Below are 21,546 nucleotides of genomic sequence, written 5' to 3'. Positions count from 1 at the left end.
TATTTGAAGCAGTTCTAACTGTCATATGCAGGACCTCCCCTGCGACATTATGTTGAGGTTATCTTCTAAACAAGGAAAGAAATCAAATTAAAACATTAAATGTTGGAAGCTTCATTGAAGACAAATATGGGTTCTATTCAACTAGTAAAAATACACATACCATCCATGTAGATAAATCATGCCTAAGAAGTGAAACACAAGCTATTTTCCGTATGAGGTATTACAATAACACATGCTACATATTAAACAATCTTTTAATTTAATATTAGAAGTTACAACTCCTTCAGCATAACGTCATTGACAAATAATCCATTGGCTGTTTAATTCAGCAGTGTCTAAAGCACCCTATATTTTCTTGGCTATGGTTATGTAGTATATGTTATACATTTAATAATTTTAAGTTACTAGATATACTAATAGATTAATTTGATTCTACTGTGTGGCCTGTTATTGAATGCTGGCTTTCAGGTTTGACAAGAGTTCCAGTCACGCACCAAGAGGTCTTTGGAGATTCCATCCGTCTTCTGTCAGTTGGCCTCCCAGTTTCTCTGGTATGGGGGCATCTTTGTGGGATACTTTTGTATGATGAAATAAACATTGCCATTGAATCATCAATCGGTCCATGAATATTTGTCTTCCACGTTCAAACCAGTGTCCATCAGTACATAAAGTACGAGTTACTTACCTACGGGAACGATGTATCTGGTAGAGACTATTTTAGCCACAGATTCCTTCACGTAGAATTATCCCCAGGCGTGAGACTGGATCCGGAAACTTTTTGCCACAGAATCCCTGCACGCAGGAGGTGTGGCGACATCACGCGGCTCCGCCCAGGCGTTGTCCGCGCACTTGACCCCCCCCCGGCGTGCCTACGTCAGTTTTCTTCTGAGAACTTTTCCGCACCACAATGCGGAACCACCAAATAAAAAACTGTTGGGAGCATGGGAACAGTGTGCTCCAAATAGGGAAAACCCCATAGAAACAGTGCAACACCGCAGTGTCCAAGGGCAAAGAAGAGAGGAAGAACAGAGCAGAGCCCTGAGCAGCCACCCAACCAACACATAGACAGCAATCCCCCGCCTCTCCCTCTAGGACAGGGAACGTGCGTGTCATGTCACACTTAGCAGGCCTACAACCACCCCCTGAAACAAGGAAGGGGAGACGGCCCCAACAGGCAGGAATAACCAACCTCCTCCCACCTAGCCTAGAGGGCATCCACCCCCCAAGAGACAAGGTTAAGGTGCAAACAGAGAGCCCCAACCCAGAGGTGGTAGAGGCCCCTAGCAGCAAGAGGAAGGGAGGAAGGAAAAGATAGGGGGAAACCTCCCCGACCTGGAGCAACCATAGCAGCGGGGCATAGGAACACCAGAAGCCCTACCCTCCCAGAACCAATGAGGAGGGAAGCCGTCAAGAGCAAAAGAAGGTACTCACAGAGGACATGGCCCCCACTGGGAGGCGAGTACCAAGGACCAGCCGAGGGTTCCTCGCAGAACGGGGAAGAAGGGCGGGCCGTAAAGGAATCTGCGGCTAGAATCATCTCTACCAGATACATCGTTACCGAAGGTAAGTAACTCGTACATCTGATAGAGACAACTAGCCGCAGATTCCTTAATGTAGAATAGATACCCCAGCAATACCCATGGGAAGGAGGGTCTGCGAAAGGACCCCACCAACCTGAACAGAACAGAGGGTCCCACAGGGGACAAGATCTCCGGACCAGGTAGAACCTCGTCCCGGCCAGGCAAGGGGGTAATCCCACGAGCAGAACATCTCCGACCCCCAGGAGATGTAGGAGGAAGAAGGAGCTGAAGAGGGCCATACACTCGCAGCAGAGGAACGAAGGGCAAGGCTAGGGAGGCCGAAGCATCCCACTCCCCAACAAGGCAACATAGCTTCCATCCAATGCCAAGACAGGAAGAGGATAAGAAGAGGAAGAAGCCTGGAGGGCCCAAGGAAACGAGGGAATAGCAGGCGTACCCACCCTAAATGGAGGGCATCATGCCAGCCAGAGAGGCGCCGATAGTTATAAGCCGCCAGAAGCAAGAAGAACAGCCCGGGGCCCAAGAAGGCCGGGCAGGCAGAGCCTGATAAGGGAGAACACAAAATCACTCCAGCCCCCAGGACAGGAGCAGGGGAAGGAGGGAATGCCCTGCACACCATTACGAGGGGCCACGCACACGACCTCAAGAAGCAAAAGCAACATACACAAACGCCATGGAGAACGGACAGCCGAAGGCGACCAGAACTCCTTAGCAGAGCGCAAGCTATATAAGAGCTACCACTACCCCACATAGGGTACATTAAGTACCAAGACATGGGAACCCTCTTTGGAAGAACTTCCGCAGCAGAGGAAAAAAACAAAAGAACTACAGGGAAACGCCCGAGCGGAAGGCTTGACAAGCAGCCCAAGCAAAGCAGAAGGCCTATTCTCAGGGCCAAGTCTGCGCAACAACTCCAGGGAAACACATACAGGCAACAAAGAGCTGTCCAGCAGCCAACAATGCCAAAGTCCCAAGGGAGGACTCAAATGGCCAGAAAGCACACTCCACAGCCAGACCACCCAGTCGAAGAAGGCCCAGAACCAGCCTAACTCAGCAGTCACGGAGGAGGAGGAGGAGGAGGAGGAGGAGGAGGAGGAGGAGGAGGAGGAAGAATACAGAGCCCTGCCAAGAACCTTTGGATGTCGGAGTCAGCCAGGGCATGAAACAAGAGGCTACCATCAAACAGAAGGTCAATGAGTCACTCCCAAATATTCTTGGGGAACACTCCATCCCAAAGAGAAACATGGCGACGGAGAGCGGCTGAGGAGGCCATGGCCCGGCCCAGCACCTCTGAGATGTCCAGAGCGGAGCGGAGAATAAATGCCACAATCTCCAGGCCATCCAACGCATGATGCCGTAAGTCCACCTGAACATTCTCCTGGTACGCTGAGGATCCCAGAGACTCAACAGAGTACCACAAACAGGAGGAGGCCCTAGACAGAACACACACGGTGTTAAGGGCCCGCAGGGCAGTGCTGGTCAAGGCAAACATGTTGCACCTTCAAGAGTCCAGCCAACGGGCCTCCCAGGATGGCAGAGTCAACAGTGGCGGCAGGGAGAGAAAAGCCGAGGGGTGAAGGGAAAGACATGCTGGGTCACGCTGCACCGGAAGGTGTCGGTGCAGAAGATGCAGAGGCACCGGATCCCCTGAGGCAGGATGCCTCCAAGCCCCCGTCAAGGAAGAAATGAGTGCACCATCGAAGGGAAGCAAGATTTTCCTCCCACCAGAGCCCTGGTGGAGAATCTCCAAGAGATGGTCCACCGGAAAATGAGCAACCGGGTCACCCATGACCAGGATGGCCACTGCTGTGGACACTGCATGAGCAAAGGCCGCACCCGCCTTTGTAGGGCCCCCCGGTGGAGAAAGCAGCTCCTCCGTAGGCAACGGCTGCAAACTAAGGCGGCCGTCCCCGAAGCCAAGCAAGACGGGCAAGGGCCAGAACTGATAGTCAGAAGGAGCCGAAGAATGAGGGACCTGCCGCTCTTCCGACAAACACCTCTGCCTCAGTGAAAGGCGGGGAGCAGCCCTTCGATGCCGCCGGTGAAAAAGATACCACACGGCGACCAGTCTCCGGGGAGGACGACACCCATATACAGCCTGCCTCTGGAGAAGACGGAGCGTCCGAAGACGAATCTGCAGCATGACTCCTGCGCGGAGCCATAGAGTCCGCCACCTGAGGCAGAACGGCGGCACCACCCGACGTCGCCGAACAGGGTTCCTCCAAGTCACACCGCATCGGGGACCGGAGAGGAGCCGGGGCGGCGCCGGAGGGGCACCGACTTGACCCCCGCCAAGGCAGCAGCCTGCATGGAGGAACCAGAAGGGCCTGGGGAGGGCACAAAGCCTTCCGCCAGCCGCGGCTCAGAATGTTGCGGAGATCGCCCGGCAACCCATGTGGCGGGGCCAGGGACGACTCAACCTCCGACTCGCCCTCCAACAAGGCAGCCGCCCGTGGGGAGGGATGAGAGTGTCCCGAAGAGGGACAAGGGGTCCCCACCCAGCCACGACCCACAGCGGGACGAGGAGGGTCCACCTACCCCAGTGGCTCTGCAGGGTCTGATGCCCCAGAGGGGGGGGGGGGGGAGGAAGAGGAGACGCCAGCGAGGCCTGCAAAGCCACCGCGTATGTCTCCATCTGGACTCTCGACGCCCCAGCACCGGGAAACGGTGGATAGGACGACACGCCGGCTGCCTTACCCGTGGAGAGCCCATGCCCCCGGCAGGCCGGAAACCAGCCCCCGGGGACAAACTGCGACACTTACCCACCGGGGAGCAACACTCACGTAACATCGGAGAAGGGCGAGGACGGCCGTATCTGAAGCCGTCCGCCGGAGCAGACCAAGGGGAGAATGTCAACCTGGAGAGACGCGTCCAGAGAAGATTAATTCGGCGCTCTCGCCGCGACTACGGCTTCAACTGTTGGCACGCCGCAAAATCAGTGGTGCTGTGATCCTCCCCCAAACACCACATACAAATGAGGTGAGGGTCCGTCGCCGACATAAGACGCCCACAAGACGTGCAAGTCTTGAAGCCCGAAGGCATTTTCACACTGTTCCACAAAAGAAGGGGCAATGGAAAGAAAAAAAGAGGGCCCAAACAGGCCCGAAGCAAGGACTGGATTCGCGTTGCACGCGGAAAAGGAAAGAACTGACATAGGCGCACTGGGGCGGGGCTTATGTGACCTTGCTGACGTTAGTGCGCGGACGATGCCTGGGTGGAGCCGTATGATGTTGCACCGCCCTGGCGCGCAGGGATGCTGTGGCAAAAAGTTTCTGGATCCAGTCTCACGCCTTGGAATAATTCTATGTGAAGGAATCTGCGGCTAGTAGTCTCTATCAGATAATAAAGATCATTGGGGCGATGTGTCTGGAACCATTGCCAAAACTATCGCAGGTGGGTTTCCATCTTTAGCAGATGCCCTATCTGGAGCACTTTCTAATACAGGTACGAACACTAATCAATTGGTATCAAGCGCTCAGTGGTACCCTCAACAGATACAGATAATTGGAAAAGCAAAGAAACAAATGATGAAGCCAAAGGAGGAAAGGACAAACTACTAGAAGTCTTGGCAAGTCGTTTTTCGGCACCGCTGGGTATTTCAAGTTTAAAATCACCCTCTACTGCAACTTTGACTGATAATGCTGCAACCCTGGGCTTTATTCCCAAGGGCTGCATGATATTTTGAATTATCAAATCATTTTGGAGTTACTACACTATTTTCAAGAATTGACCGGTATTTCTTCTACAGGTTTGTTAAGTGTTCGATTCATCCAAGATGTTAGTACTCAAAATGAGCCCACAGGAGCAATTTGGGCTAGTGAATTATTTATACAAAAAATACTGGCAAGAGAGTGTTAGTTAGCATTGTGTGATATTATATTATCAAAACCAGTAAAATCAAAAATCTGTCTACATTACAGGTCTATTAATAAAATACGCCATCTGCAGATCTTACAAAATTTCCCCGTTTGGAGAGGAAGAGGTTAATTAGACAAACTCCCTGGAGGAACGTAACAGCTGCAGACTTGTTGACATTACAGAAATATCGACTGGAGTCTTACTCTAGATTAAAACAAGAATATTTGGTTTTGAATTTGAATCCAGGATGCAAATTAAAATACCTGAGATTTTGTTTTTAGTTGATACTATAGCTCAAATTGAAGGGTTTTGGAACACTGTTTTTCCTCAAAGGCTGTCACTTGTGTAATTATAAAGAGGTGTCGCTTGAGCACTTACTTTGTTTGTGTCCTAGTCTACTAGACATGGGGAAGTAATACTTGAAAATGCACCTAATTTAATTAACTGTAGATATGTCAAAGAGTCTGTTGCCAATTGTTTATCAATAACAGATTGTCAACTTTTTGAGAAATTAACTAAAAGTTGATATTATCTTTATTGTCGTCTTAGGAAAGTGTGATTGAGGTTCTCATTGAATATTTGCAGATATATTTGTTATTTGAATGTATTTACTATTGTGATGAAGATTTTAATATATTTCATACAATAAAGACATTCATATATTCACTGGCACAGGTGACACCTGCCACTACAGGCTCCATGATCCCACACCGTCATAAAATGGATGGTGGTGGTTCTGTTGTCTGAAAGATGGCAGGAAGAATATTTTTATGTCAAGATCGATGGCTCACAGCTCCAGCATATTTATGTGCAAACACTGCTCTGAGGACTAAAGGCCTCACTCCACTATTTCACATAGGTGGATGCCACAGTACAGCAAGAAGGAATCTGCAACCATGGTAGTCCGTGTCTGCAGAGAGTTGATAGGACGAGCCGACACAAGATTGACGGAGTCCAGTGGCTACCTTATTGCTGGTTCCACTTTTGTCACAGCCACCACTTGAGGACCATGACACATTATATGGCTTGTGGAATTAATATGTTGCACGAGGACAAGGAGCTACTATGATGGTTTTGGCCTGGTTAATCCTAATCTTCTTTAGAACTTTTGACAAGACAGGCAGTGGCGGTAAGGCATAAAGGAGCCCTGAGCTCCACTCAAGGTGGAATGAGTCTTCGAGAGAGCCTCCTTGGGAACTCCAACACGCAACAATGGTGACATTGTGTGTTCTCAGCTGTGGCAAAAAAATCAAGCCAGCGTTCACCCCACTGATAGAAGATGCCCTGAGCCACCTCCGGATGCAAAAGTAATCCATGGTCTGCTAAGTGTTGGTAGCCAGGTTTATCCACCCTGGCATTTAGAGATCCTGTCAGATGATTCACCACTAATGATATCGCCATGTAGTTCACCACCAGAGAAATGCCCTAGCAGTCCAGCTACTCCCAGAGGCATAGAGACTCTTAGCATAGGACCCAAGACAGTAGCCCGCCCTGTTTGTTGCAGCACCTCATCACGGTGGTGCCCCTGCACTAGCCTTCTTCTGATGACAGGCATTAAGGTCTTCAACACCAAGTGAATCACCCTCAACACCATCAAACTGATGTGGAATTGAGCTCCTGGAAACTAGAGGCCTCTGATGCCCCCCAGCCTGCACTTTCCCAGATGGCCTCCGCAACCCAGAAGCCATGCATCTGTCACCACAGTCAAATCTGGGTGGGGAAAAGAGAGGGGCCTGCCACTGACCTAACTGTGGTCCAACAGCTAACTCTGCAGGTTGTTTGCAGTCTTCTTTGAAATCTGGATTCAGCTCAACTTTGGGTCCCACTGCAGAGCCCACATAATCCATATGGCATGTTTCACAAGAAGGATGCAGGAACTCAACTATCCCCGTAGTCCCAGAGTAATCCTCTATTGATTTCCAGCACAAGGGCTAAAACTGCTCTGGGACAAAGGCACAAAACCGTACCACATCCAGAATGGTTTAGATCAAAGGGAGCAACTGCAAAGGAGGCAGGTGCAACTTTGGCACATTGCTAGTAGACCCCAATGCTGGTTTGTCATGGTCTGGAGGTGGTTGACAACTCCTTGTGGCGAGGTAGTCATTGTGGTAAAGACTGTTACTCCCCGACCTCCAAAGGTGCGGTACTGCGACCACTGCCGTCATTTTATTTAACACCTGTGGGGGACTTGTAAGGCCAAAAGTAAGCACTGAAAATGATCCTGGTGCACAGTGAACCACAGATAAAGCTTGTGGGCCTGCAGGATAGGGTTATGGAAACAAGCATCTGGAATCTCCAATGCCACCATCCTGGCTGTTGGATCTAGGACAGACAGGACGAGGGCTAGTGTGAGAGTCTTTATTTTTTCCTTCTGTAGGAAGTTGTTGAGAGGATGGAGATCTGAAATAGGATAAAGGCCTCCGTTTCTTCAGCACCAGGAACTAGCAGAAGTAACACCAACCTCCTATTTTCGATGCCAGAAGCTCTATCTTTGGCCACAAGGGCCTGCACTTCCTGCCGCAAGGTGTAGAGGTAGTCAGCCACCATTATGGTAATAGAAGGTATGGTGGGTTGCAATGAAATGAGAGGATGCAGCCCAATGTACAATTTGCATGACTCACTTGTCTGAGGTGATGACTTGTCACTCCAGGAGGAAATATGGGATCTGGTCCCTGACAGGGTTGTTATGTGCTGGAAAGGACACACTATAGTGGTTTTGCTGCTGCGGTTTCTGGGAGGGCAGGGAACTGAGTCACCTTGGCTACGAAAAGTCTGGAAGGCCTGCTGGGCTGCCAGATAGACCAAAGGAACGTGCTGTGGCCCTATCTCCTAAAATCGTTCTAGGGATGAATCCCCTTTCTCACCAAAAAGGTGAGAGCTATCAAACAGCATGTCCGTTAAGGGTGCCCAGACATCTCCAGAGAAGCCCATAGTCCTCATTCAGATGTGGCACTGAATCATCACACTCATAAACATCACCTTACCTAGCGGTCCGTCATGTCCAAGCCAGAGTAACTCACACATTTTCCTGCAAATGGCATGTCCTTTACAGATGCCTGGACATCTCCGGAGAAGCTGCATCACGACCATCTCGAATAGCTTGGGTCAGGGATGTCCTAAGATCTTTTGGTACTGCTGGTAAAACATGGGCCACAGTGTCCCATAGGGCATGAGATTAGCGGCCTAGAAGACAGCTGGAGTTTATAGATTGCAGAGTAAACCTTGTGGATAAAAAATACATTTGCCAAAGGTCTATATCCTTTTATACTTGTAGGAAGGTGGATATCTGACTATGGTTGCCCCCAACTTTTTGCCTGGTGTTTTGCTGGTTTTTCGACTTAGTTGACCTGGGGCCCTGCTATTCAGGACCCCAGGCCCACTGCTCTCTCTGTAAAATGGATACCATGTACCTTAGGTGCATACCCAATTGGATACTGAGTCACCTTATCAGTCCCTGTACAGTGTACCTTAGGTACACAGGGCATAGGTGCACCCAGGGCCTACCAGGGGCTGCAGCATGTATTATGCCACCCCTGGCTGGCCATCCAAATCTGACACAACTGGCTGATCAATCAGCTGGGGCAAGGTAGTGTAATCACCCTTTGCTTTAGATATAGTATCCCTATATCTAACCCTAAAATGGACACATATCCTCCTATCAGTCACTCCTATGGCAGGCCTTACCAATCCTGAAGGCAGAGTGCTTGGAATTATGTGAGATAGTGCTCCAGCATCAGCTGAGCCGGTCTGCAGCTTTCGGAACCAAGTCCTTTAGCTGTTTCCATGATAACGCTATACCATATACTCTTAAGTGCATTATAATCCTCGCGGTTATTGCTAACTTTGGTATAGCTTTATCAAAACATGTCGAGTAAGGTGTCATACGAATTGGAATACTACCCCCTCGTCAATTCTGGCACCGGGGGTAGCATTCCACCCTTCTAGAGGGACACGACATGTATGTAACTGTGAACCCAGGTTAAAGTTAACTCGAGCCTCAGCATCACAAAATGGATGCTGCCACAACCGACACAAGTCTAACCTCCTGCTGCTGGGAGTCCTTCCAGCGAGGGAGGCTTGGGCAAAGGGTTTCCTGCCTTGGGAGGTGCTAGCACCACCCCAGACAGGATTTTGTGTATTAGGTAGGACAGGGCTGAAAGGAATGAGACATGCCTGGGGCACACAAGGTGTCCCTGTGCATACACCGGTCTAAACCAGTTCCTGGGGCACTCCAGCCCCAGAGCTGGCACAAGACCGGACAAAGGATAGGGGGTGTAACCACCCCCCTTCCTGGTCCCACCCAGAGGAGGGACCTAGTCGTAGTGCAGCCCCCTTTAGCCGGATAAAGGTAGGAGCTGGTCCCATTCCAAATTAGATTATCCTGATCAACTTTACAAGAAGAAACTCTGGACTTCGACGTTCTGCTCCACAGAAGACTGAAGAAACCTCCCTTGTGGGCAAGGAGTGTCCACCCTGCACAAGCAGGCACCATCAGCGTACAGCGGCTTCCCTTTGTCGTCTTCCTGCAAGGATCCAGACTTCAGAGCCCGACGAGACCCGGATTCCCAGACCTCTCCGACCTCTACCTACATCTGCAGCACAGCTGAGACCCGTGGGTGCGACGTGACACGTGGGACCGGCCATCTTGAAAGAAGCAGCACTTCGCTCCAGCACGACTTCAGAGGCATCCTCGTCCAAGTGCTTTGGGGACTGAGAAGTCCCGACTCCGAGCAGCTCCTGCATCGAAGACCAGCCCTCCAGCATCCACGAGATCTGTGTGGGGCCCTTCTGCCTGTTTGCTGCTCGAAGCGTTGTCTGGTCACTTGCCGGCTGGCTAGTGAGCTCCTAGACGACGAACTCCGACAACTTCGCTGCTGGTCTGGTTGCTCCAGACTGGCCCTTGCTCCCTTCCAAAAGAGGAGCACCCCGGACCCTCCTGGTCCACTCCAGACGCCGTTTCCACTCACCGCGTGGGTTGCCTTTGCCAAGGCCTGTTGAACCCGAATCCGGAGACGACACCGCCGACAGCGAGAGCCTGCGTGGGACAGCTCGTGCCTCCATCCTGGTCGTCGAAGACACCACCTGGTCCACGTGGCTGCAGAGACAAGCGTCCACCTTCACCTGATCGCGATGACGACATCTGGTTCCACTCCTGGTTCCACTCCAGTCACTGGCTAGTGACTTTGAACATTGTCCCCTCTGCTTTCAGGTTCTTCTCTTCACTGATCCACCCTTGGATCACACCGGACATCTTCCTCCTGACCGCCTGCAGCATCTTTTCCTCCAGGCTCCATAGACTTCAACGCCGGAACCCGACACGACTTGGCACCTATGCACCCGCAGCCTGTGGGTGAGGTAACACAAGCATCTCGGTGCTCAAGGGTAGCTTGACTCTCCTAGTGTCCAGTTCCACAGTCGTTTTAGTCCCATCTAGTCAGGGACGTCCGTACTCACCTTTTTCTTAAAACTGTACTGTCCATAGACGTTTGCACGCATCTCGCATGTGAGTTCACACTCTGCACACGCGTTCCGTGGGCCTCCTAGTACTTACCTCAAGTTAGTATAGCGTGGTCACAGCGATTCTACAGCCTCTGGACAGCTCCATTCCTTTGATTGACTTTCACATTCCATTTACTTAGTATATAGTTTGTCGTGCCCCTAGGGCACCATTGTAAATAGTGCAACTTAAACGTATTTTTCCTAAGAGTTTGTCATGTGCTTAGCCCTCTGACCTCATAAAGAGTTCAGAGGTGTATGTTAGTTAATAAATACTTGTTTATTTTCATAACAACCTGTGTGATGTCCTTTCACTTGGTATTCAAGGGGTTATATGTGGTAAAACAGCTGGCTTCACATGCCAAAAGAGTTTAGCCTAAAGACTGCTTTGTCCATGCTACCATTAGGATAGCTGGTCTCTAAGGTTGACTTACAACCAATCACCATAAGGGTTGTTTGGACTGATACAAGGTGATCACTAGAACTAGTGAGCATCATATATCAGGCCAACTTCTCACAATACTCACATCAGGTGTGGAGGTGGGAAAGCATTGGGATTAATCTTACGGGTGGGTGCCTGAATCACCAAACTACCTGATGTGGGATGTTGAGCAAGAAAGTCAGGGTCACCTGGTGCCAGTCAATGGCGCTGAACAACCTGCCAATTGACTGGCAGCCCCGAAAATGGTTTCGCCCAGGTGCCTAAAAGCTATCCGTGTCTAATTTGTTGAACGAAAATATTGGTTCTGTAGGTGCGTTCCTAGGCTGGAGTACATCTGTCAGAACATTTATCTTCACCTCCATAGTGGGAGTTGTACATCTAGTACTTCTGCTGCCATCCACATAAATACAGTGAAGGAAACACTTTCTTCCATGGTTCGGCTGAGAGGAGAAACAAGTACAGTGTATGCAGAAGTATCCAAGCCACTGGTGTCTTGTAGGTAATCATAAAACATGTCCTGACCATACACTGGAATAAAATGACCCCCTCATCAAGTGTTATCTTAGTCAACGCCAAAAATATTGTAAATAGTCCGAGACCTAACGTGTGGTAAAGGCAAATTATCAAAATAACATGCCCTCTGGTGGACTCGGAGCTCACACCCGGTTGATGTTGTGATGGATTATGCTCGGAGTTTGAGAGCACAATAGATTGCAAATCCTTCTCTGGTTTTGATGGTGTCAGCAATGATGATGATGATTCAAAGGGAACTGGTGCAGAGGTTGGAGCTGAAATCTGCGCCAGAGTCGGTGCTGAACCAGAGGTGAGTTCAAGGAGCACAGACAGTGCAGAGGAAGGAACTACAAGTGAAAGTCTGACTGGAGGTCTGTGCAGATCCTTGAGGCCAAAAGGCACACCAGATTAAAGGCCGGCACTTGATGAGATGTCGGACACTGACTAAGTAACTCAGGGTGCACTGGGACTAGACTCAGAATCGGCCACAATAGAGATCGGGAGTGAGGTCAGATGGCACGTTGACAATCTCACACCCTGTATGGAGTTCAAGAGTTTCGGGAAGGGGCCGATTCCTGCATGTTTTTATGCTTCTTTTTACACTTACCCAAAGACTCTGATCGCAAAAATGATTTCCTGCAGGAACAACTTCAGGAACGGAATTTTTCTTTCGACTTTGATGGAGTCTTCTGATGTTTGGTGACATATCGTTTTGCCTTACGGACTCAGACAGCCTTCAAATTCATCTGGGTACAGTCATCACAGGCCTTGGAATCGTGCTCTCTGTAGGCAGGAAAGGCATACTTCTTGAGGGTCTGTGACAGAAATCTATATGCAACAGTCCCTGCAACAGTTTGAACCCTGTCGTCTTAGGGGTGATATTGTCCCTTGCTCAATGGTAAAACTTAGCTGAAAAGACCAAGATGTATCTCTGGATCTGCTTCTGAATTAAAGAAAGAAAGGGACTGATATTAGCAAGCTTGTGTGGGGATTATATGCCATTCCATCCATCACTCCACTGTGCCCAAAACTGCACCATAAATATAAGTTTACATGAAAGAATGGGGTATGACTTTAACACATTATAGTGACCCTCAACAATGTCATGAGAGCAGCCATAGTCTGGAGGTGTTCCACTCCACAGTTGGGCAGCGACCACTGCCATAACTTTTGTGAATCATAGAGGCGTGCTGGTGAGACCACAGGGAAGCAAGTCAAACTGAAAATGCATCTGAACCTCATTGAACAGCTGATAACACCTGGAGGACTGCAGGACAGCAGGACAGCTGAAAATGCATGCCCTGCGGGTCCAACAATAACTTGAAATTACAAATGCAAAACCTGAGCCAACATGAGCATTTTTAATTTGTTCTTCCTCTAGAAGACATTTAAGAGTCAAAGGTATAGTAAAGGTCTGAGGCCTCATCCTTTATTTGAGACAAGGAAAAAGCAAGAGTAACAATCCTCACTGCTTCTGAGTCCGATACACGCTTGATGGCACCCATAGAACAGCAACAGGCAGATCTCCTGTAGTAGGATGGACAGATGGTCCTTAAAAAATATTCTGTGGGGATGGGATAGTGGTGAGGAAGACACAGTAGTTTTTAAAAATCTGTAAAACCCATCTGTCGGATCGCAAATCAGGAGGAAATCTTGAATTCTGTCCCCTACTGATTGGGCGCGCGTCTCTAAGGACAAACTAACATGGTTAAAGGCCATTGTAACAGGGGAGGAGAGGTGATGCCCCTGCTGACCATGCTGCCTGCTAAACCAGTCTCCACAACCTCAAAACTGGCTGGGAATGCAGTCTTTGTCTATATGCTGGCCCTCTGGAAAAACCTCTAAACATCCGGAATTTATGGGGTTAACAGCCTACAGAACTACACTGTATCCCTGCTGTCTTTAAGGAATTCCAAAGCATAGCTCACCATTCGGGTGGCCTGACCATCACTGGAGAATTCAGTGGACCTTATCCAGGCTTACCTATTGGTACCCATCCCATGCTAGGCAGTCCGGGGCACTCCGCCCTGCACGGATAACATTCTTGTTTTCATGTTGTCCATTACATATTGTAGGTGCAAAAGGTATATATGGGGACTATTGTTTATATTTGTCAGTTTTAACAATACAGCTATCATAGTCCATTTCATTCAATTTCACTAATCTAGCCATTCAAGGTACGTAGACGGTACTAAGGTACAAACAATACATGAACATATTCTTTTTCTGTAAGTGAACATATGTTACATATTTCTTAAAGAACTCACTGCCATACATTCAACTATATACTACATACACCGATGAACAAGGTCAGATTAGGTCTGGAAGATTAAAACTGCATAACCCTTTATAGTGCAGTAATTCACAGATTCAGACTAATACTTATTTACCTACCAGGTAAGGTTTCGGATTAGATACGGTTTGGTTTACTTGCCAAATACTTAAAAATCCTTCTCCATCAGCAACACCACACTGAAAAAGAAACCAAAAACGATGTAAATGTTATGACTACACGCAAAAAAAGTTAATTCTGTGCTACAGAGAACAAACATGTCAATAATTGTGAATTCTACTGATAACCTTAAGACCCACAACTACATGTGCAACATTATATAATATACATTTTTAACAGTCATCTCTTTACCTACATAAGGTACTTAAGCAGCAACCCTCAAGTTAACTTTTCTAAACACCAATAAACTACATTTCCCCTGCACAAAGTAAAAGTGCAAAGTAACAAAACACCTTTTAGCATCAATCATCAGGCTTCCTCCATTATAAACTCACTTCCAGACACCTGCTCCTCTTTTTTCTCTGCTCAGCGCAAACTTGAGTGCTGTTTTTTCAAACTTAATTGTATTAAGTGGTTAATGCATTATGTACTCAGATGATTATCTGCAAAGTGGAGTGAAAAACCTTTAATTATAGTGGCTATGTCTGCCTACATATCACTCCTGCAGTGAGCAGATACGAAATGGGTTGGCCGCCCACCCCCCAATAATCTATCAATGAAATCCTGCACCTCACCAGACACAGTGTGGATGGTAACATCAGAGAGTCTGGCCCCAACTAAAATTGACATGGTACTGAGGTGGCTTAGGATATTAGGTTACTGACTGAGGGTGGAGAAACCCTACTCAAGCAGCAACCACATCTCAGTCAGGGTGAAAGAGAAGAAAACCCCAAATTAATTAGCGCTTAATCCTCTGGTAGCTTGGCACAAAAGTACTGAGGCTTAATTTAGAGGCATTGTGTATGCAGCACTTCAAACTGTAATAAAATGAAAACACAACATAAGAAAAATACCACACCATTTTTTTTTTAAAAAGAGTAAAATCTAATAAATTATTGGACAGCACCAAAAAAATAGCCAATCTGTTTAATCAGAAATATGCAATTCCCAAGTTTTAAGTAAAAATAGTGCCTAGAAGCACAGAGCCCCAACTGTGGTTCTCGGGTCGCACCAGACTGGGCCAAAGTTACAGGTTCAGGACAACCAAGATGGAGCATGACTGGATCCAGGGACCAGGTTAGGCCAGGTGAACAAAGTAACTTAAATCCTAGTTGCGGAGTGTTGCGAGATTCTGGCATCGAGGATGCATTGTACAGCAATGGTTTTGAGGAACTGCGAGGCTTTGATGTGAGGTCCAGCATTGTCACTGAGGATGCAGTCAACAAGGGGCATGTAAGGCATGTAAGGCAAAGGCCTGCATCAGGGATTCTTCATGCTGCAGCAGTTCCAAAGCAGAGCTGTGAGGGGATGTGTCATGGTGTGTCAGTTCAGACCACAGCAGGGCTGGCAGAGTACCCTCAGGCCCGCTTCCAATGGACCATAACTAGCCCTGCACCAGTTGGGGAGACTAAATTGAGATGGCAAGACTCACAGCAGACTGAGTCCAGGTACTGGATTCAAGGTGGCTGGAGCCTTTTCTCTCCCTGAGGCTTGTTCTGCTGGCCAAGCTAACTAGCCCTTGAAGTCACTCTGGTGATACTGGGATCAAGGTGCAGTTCTAGTCCTTTCACTCAGGCATCAGGGCAACAGAGTAGATCCCCTTCTTGAAGAGTAGCACAGCAGTCCTGAGTCTTCCACACGCCCAGAGGTGCACTGAAGAGTTGAGTCTGTTACTCCACTATTTATACCTGGTGCCTCCTTTGAATTAGGAGATGGTTTTACAGAATTCCCTTTGAAGTCCTTGAAATTTCTTGCCTCACTTGCCCTGACTTCATGACCAATACAGTGGTGACAAGTCCTTTACGTGAAGGCAGGGCAGAGCCTATTAAGTTGCAAGTGGGGCTGTGCCCACTACCGCCCCCCTCAGCCTTATCCTGACAGTTGATGGTCTGGCCAGGCACACCTAATCCCTTTATTGTGTAGCTGTCTGGGAGGAATAAACACAGTCCAACTGCCAACTATACCCAGTCATGTAACGCAGGAACAGGTCACAACAAGCATTTGCAATGCAATAGGTCTCGCATTAGGAAAGTTTTATGAGCTATTTGTATTGTAAATGACACATTTCGTATTTATGTGTTGGTTTTGAAAATAGCTAAATTAATAGCTATGTCATTTACAATGCCAATAGTTTTAACTTTCGCAAATGTGACACCTATAGCATTTGTAATGCAATATGTGTTGTATTTACGTGACTTATTTACGTGACTTAGATGTATTGATATTACAAATAACAATGGCTTTTATTTATTTTTAATAATTAATACTTAAATAAAAGTTATTGTAATTTATAATGGCAATAGCTTAACCTTTTGTAAATAACTTTTGTGAAGATTATGTTCAGTGTATTTTATTGTGACGAAAATCCAAGAATAGAAGTGAAATATTACCATCTTTTTGTGACATTTGTAATAAAGCTTGAAACATTGAGAGAACATATTTGAACCAGTTGTTGTTGAATGGTTGCACAGATTGATGCTGTGGTGGCGACGAGTGATGCTGTGGCGTTCAGTGATGCTGTGGTAGCACATAGTGATGTTGTGGTGGTGCTGAGTGATGCTGCGGTGATGCGATAGATAGAGGGAGGGCGATAGATAGAGGGTGGCCATAGATAGATAGACAGATAGATAGAGTGAGGGCGATAGATAGACAGATAGATAGAGTGAGGGCGATAGATAGACAGATAGATAGAGTGAGGGTGATAGAGTGAGGGCGATAAATAGAGTGAGGGCGATAGATAGATAGAGTGAGGGCGATAGATAGATAGAGTGAGGGTGATAGATAGATAGAGTGAGGGCGATAGATAGATAGAGCGAGGGTGGGCGATAGAGTGAGGGTGGGCGATAGATAGAGTGAGGGCGATAGATAGATAGAGCGAGGGCGATAGATAGAGTGAGGGCGATAGATAGATAGAGTGAGGGCAATAGATAGATAGAGTGAGGGTGGGCGATAGAGTGAGGGTGGGCGATAGAGTGAGGGCGATAGGTAGATAGAGCGAGGGCGATAGATAGATAGAGTGAGGGCGATAGATAGAGTGAGGGTGGGCGATAGATAGAGTGAGGGCGATAGATAGAGCGAGGGCGATAGTTAGAGGGAGGACGATAGAGGGAGGACGATAGAGGGAGGGCGATAGAGGGAGGGCGATAGAGGGAGGGCGATAGAGGGAGGGCGATAGATAGATAGAGGGAGGGCGATAGAAAGAGTGAGGGCGATAGAGAGGGGTGTAGAGAGAGGGGGGTGTAGAGAGAGGGGTGTAGAGAGAGGGGTGTAGAGAGAGGGGTGTAGAGAAAGGGAGGGGTGTAGAGAGAGCGAGAGAGGAGTGTAGAGAGAGAGAGAGGGGTGTAGAGAGAGAGAGGGGTGTAGAGAGAGAGAGAGGGGTGTAGAGAGAGAGGGGTGTAGAGAGAGAGGGGTGTAGAGAGAGAGAGGGGTGTAGAGAGAGAGGGGTGTAGAGAGAGAGAGAGGGGTGTAGAGAGAGAGAGGGGTGTAGAGAGAGAGAGGGTTGTAGAGAGAGAGAGGGTTGTAGAGAGAGAGAGGGGTGTAGAGAGAGAGGAGTGCAGAGAGAGGAGTGCAGAAAGAGGGGTGGAGAGGGAGGGGTGGAGAGGGAGGGGTGTAGAGAGAGGGAGGGGTGTGTAGAGAGAGAGAGGGGTGTGTAGAGAGAGGTGTGTAGAGAGGGGTGTAGAGAGAGGGGTGTAGAGAGGGATGTAGGGGTGTAGAGAGTGTGGTGTAGAGAGAGGGGTGCAGAGAGGGGGGTGTAGAGAGGGGGATGTAGAGAGAGCGGTGTAGAGAGAGGGATGTAGAGAGAGGGGTGTAGAGAGAGGGGTGTAGAGAGAGGGGTGTAGAGAGAGGGGTGGGCAGAGAGAGGGGGGTGTAGAGAGAGGGGGTGTAGAGAGAGTTAAGGTGGTCCTAGAGAGAGGGGGTGTAGAGAGAGGGGTGTAGAGAGGTGTGTAGAGAGAGAGGGGTGTAGATAGAGAGGGGTGTAGAGAGAGTTAAGGAGGTCCTAGAAAGAGGGGTGTAGAGAGAGATGGGTGTAGAACATAGACAGATAGAGTGAGGGTGGTAGAGTGAGTGCGATAGATAGATGGTTGAGTGTGGTTATGGTTGTGTGTGTGGGGTTGTGTGTTGTGTTTGGGGTTGTGTGTGTGGTTGTGTTTGTGGTTGTGTGTTGTGTTTGGGGTTGTGGGGCTGTGTGTGTGGTTGAGTGTGGTTGTGTGGTTGAGTAGTTGTGTGTGGTTGAGTAGCTGTGTGTGTGTGTGGTTGTGTGTGTGTGTGTGGTTGTATGTGGTTGTGTGTGCGTGTGGTTGTGTGCTTGTGGTTGTGTGTGCGTGTGGTTGTGTGCTTGTGGTTGTGTGTGCGTGTGGTTGTGTGCGTGTGGTTGCGTGTGCGTGTGGTTGTGTGTGCGTGTGGTTGTGTGGGGGGGGTTGTGTGCGTGTGCGTGTGTGGGGTTGTGTGTGTGTGGGGGGCGTTTGGGTGGTTGTGTGGGTGTGTGTGTGGGGGGTTGTGTTTGCGGCGATCCTCGCCCTCGTGCCTCGCATCCAGAGAGCCACCGCCGGAGGAAGATCCTTCTCCTACCTAGCGGCTAAGACATGGAACTCCCTGCCCGTCCACCTGCGGCTGACCCAGGACCACCTCGCCTTCAGGAAACAGCTCAAGACCTGGCTGTTCGAGCAGTAGCAGACCCCCCTCCCCACGCGCCTTGAGACCCTTCCGGGTGAGTAGTGCGCGATATAAATGCCATGATTGATTGATTGATTGATTGGGGTTGCGTGTGTGTGGAGTTGTGTGTGTGTATGGGGTTGTGTGTGTGGGGGTGTGTGTGTGTGGGGGGGGTGTGGGTGGGTTGTGTGTGGGGGGTTGTATGTGTGTGGGGGTGTGTGTGGGGTTGTGTGTGGTTGTGTGTGTGGGGTGTGGGGGGTTGTGTGTGGGGGGTTGTGTGTGTGTCAGGGGGTTGTGTGTGTGGGGGTGTGTGTGGGGTTGTGTGTGGTTGTGTGTGGGGTGGTTGTGTGTGGGGTGGTTGTGTGTGGGGTGCGTGTGTGTGGGGTGTGGGGGTTGTGTGTGGGGTGGTTTGTGTGCCCCTAAATCTTTTGGGGTTGCTGATATATATATCCAACTGTTTCAAATTTGCACTGCAGAAAGCTTCCATTCCCTTCTGTATCCAAAATAATAGGCATACTCAAAGTTTTATTATATGAAAAGCATGTATTTTTATAACCAATTATAAAACGACATGATAACCCTTTTTGAACACCTCTTTTTGAAGAAGCCATGTGATAGTGATACCTTAGCAAGGTCTTTACACACAGCACGATGCACAGCCCTGTAAAACAGAATTGCCGGAGTAAATACCCCATCCAGAGTGTGCCCAGCTGCCTGGGTCGGGCTACCCACTAACTGAGACAGTCCACAGGAGGCAAAGGAGTCCAACAAATGGACCGTGTCGGAGGAGTTTGAATTCTCCAAATGAAAATTGAAGTCCCCGAGGATGGTTAAATTGGGTCTGTCAATGTAGGGTTCCAGGGTCTTAAGAAGTCTGAGACTGAAAGCGGACCTGGGGCCCATAGATCAGGATCCCAGTGAAGGACACAGAGGGGGAGGGGTTTAAGGCAAAATACAAGGCCTGGAAGGGGTCGAGCGGAGAGGACAGGTGATCAATTCGGCATCTTATCGAGCTGTGGTACAGAATCCCCAGCCCCCCTCCCCTACGACCAACTCTGTCCATTCTAGCCAGCGCGTAGCCTTCAGGAATCGCATTTATTAAGTTGGGCTCAGAGGAATCCGTGGCCCAAGTTTCAGTGATAAAGACCCAGGAAGGGTTTTTCTCCAAAATAAATTCCCTAAAGGTGACATTTTTAACTAGCGACTGGGTATTAATGAGTAAGCCAGAGTAGTTAGAAGTGAGGGGGGGAGCTGGCCTCTTAGGGGCAATCCGCTTATGGGCGGTTTTCGGGAGGTTATGATAATTACCTCTCACGTTACATCCACAGTCTGGGACATTCATGAGCGACTCAGGGGCAAAAGTGTAATGGCAAGACTGCCAAGGAGGTTTGAGGGCTTTTAAGGCGCATAGGGTATACAAGGGTCCACCTGATACTTGGAACGGTATAGAGACAGCCTCCCTGGCCCCTGGCGCATCTACGGCGCTGACGGGCGCAGACGGGCTGGACTCTGGCTCGACTCCAGCGCGATTGCGGCACGTCTGCTGATCGCGTCCGCTGTGCGGAGTTATGCCTGTATCCTTATGTACTGACGACTAGAGTGCCGAGTGAGAGGTGTCCCACCCAAGATGGCCGCTGCCGATTTGCGCAGCCCAGGACTGAGGAACTCAGCTTCTGAATCGGCTGAGAACCGTGGGTGGGGGGAAATGAAGGTTAAAACTGCCTGGGTAAGAGCAGAGTGCAAAGTGACAATTTGGCAGTGAATAGAAAGAAATTCAATTAAAAGATGTGCAGCACCACGTTAAAATCCGTGAACACAACACAACATAAGGGTACACACACACAATTCAGCAATTCACTCAGCACACCTCCCGGCTTCCGCCTCAGGAGTAAAACAAACAGCAATCTTGCGTCTGCCTCACAAGAGCTCCTTATGTACTGACGACTAGAGTGCCGAGTGAGAGGTGTCCCACCCAAGATGGCCGCTGCCGATTTGCGCAGCCCGGGACCGAGGAACTCAGCACCTGAGAACCGTGGGTGCGGGGAAATGAAGGTTATAACTGCCTGGGTAAGAGCAGAGTGCAAAGTGACAATTTGGCAGTGAATAGAAAGAAATTCAATTAAAAGATGTGGAGCGCCACATTAAAATCCGTGAACACAACACAACATAAGGGTACACACACACAATTCAGCAGTTCACTCAGCACACCTCCTGGCTTCCGCCTCAGGAGTAAAACAAACAGCAATCTGTTGACTCGTCGAGCAGCGATGACTGTGGCCCTGTGACCGGTCCCTCGACCTCCTCATGGACCAGGACCTCGAGCGGCGCGGGCCGACTGCCAGAGCTCGAGACGCTCACGGGACCACTCCCGCCTAGCCTTCGAGGTCAAGGCCCGGCAGTTGGGGCACGACTTGTCATCGCGGTCGGACACGAGACAGTAAAGGCACCGACGGTGGGGGTCGGTTACCGACATCAAGCGGTGACAATCGTCACAGGGTTTGAACCCGGGCATCCGTATCGACACTGCGAGTCGAGTCGACTCAAGAAGAATCCAAAAGAGATCAAAAAGTTTAGTCAAAAATTAACTAGGA

General features: G+C 49.1%; 1 protein-coding gene across 2 annotated transcripts in view; it reads right to left on the bottom strand.

Annotated features, from left to right (window-relative positions):
• DMXL2 (Dmx like 2) overlaps positions 1-21,546 on the bottom strand; it is a 2,078,996-nt gene that overhangs the window by 133,275 nt on the left and 1,924,175 nt on the right. For both annotated transcript variants that reach the window (XM_086958287.1, XM_086958289.1), the window contains one exon: positions 14,245-14,322. In XM_086958287.1, coding sequence (XP_086814413.1) covers positions 14,245-14,322 — 78 coding nt within the window. The remainder of the gene's footprint in view (positions 1-14,244; positions 14,323-21,546) is intronic.

This window comes from Lissotriton vulgaris, chromosome 2_1 (genome assembly GCF_964263255.1).
Source record: "Lissotriton vulgaris chromosome 2_1, aLisVul1.2, whole genome shotgun sequence".
NCBI lineage: Eukaryota > Metazoa > Chordata > Amphibia > Caudata > Salamandridae > Lissotriton > Lissotriton vulgaris.
Note: the sequence above shows the minus strand (reverse complement) of the source record. Positions and strands in the feature narration are given on the sequence as shown.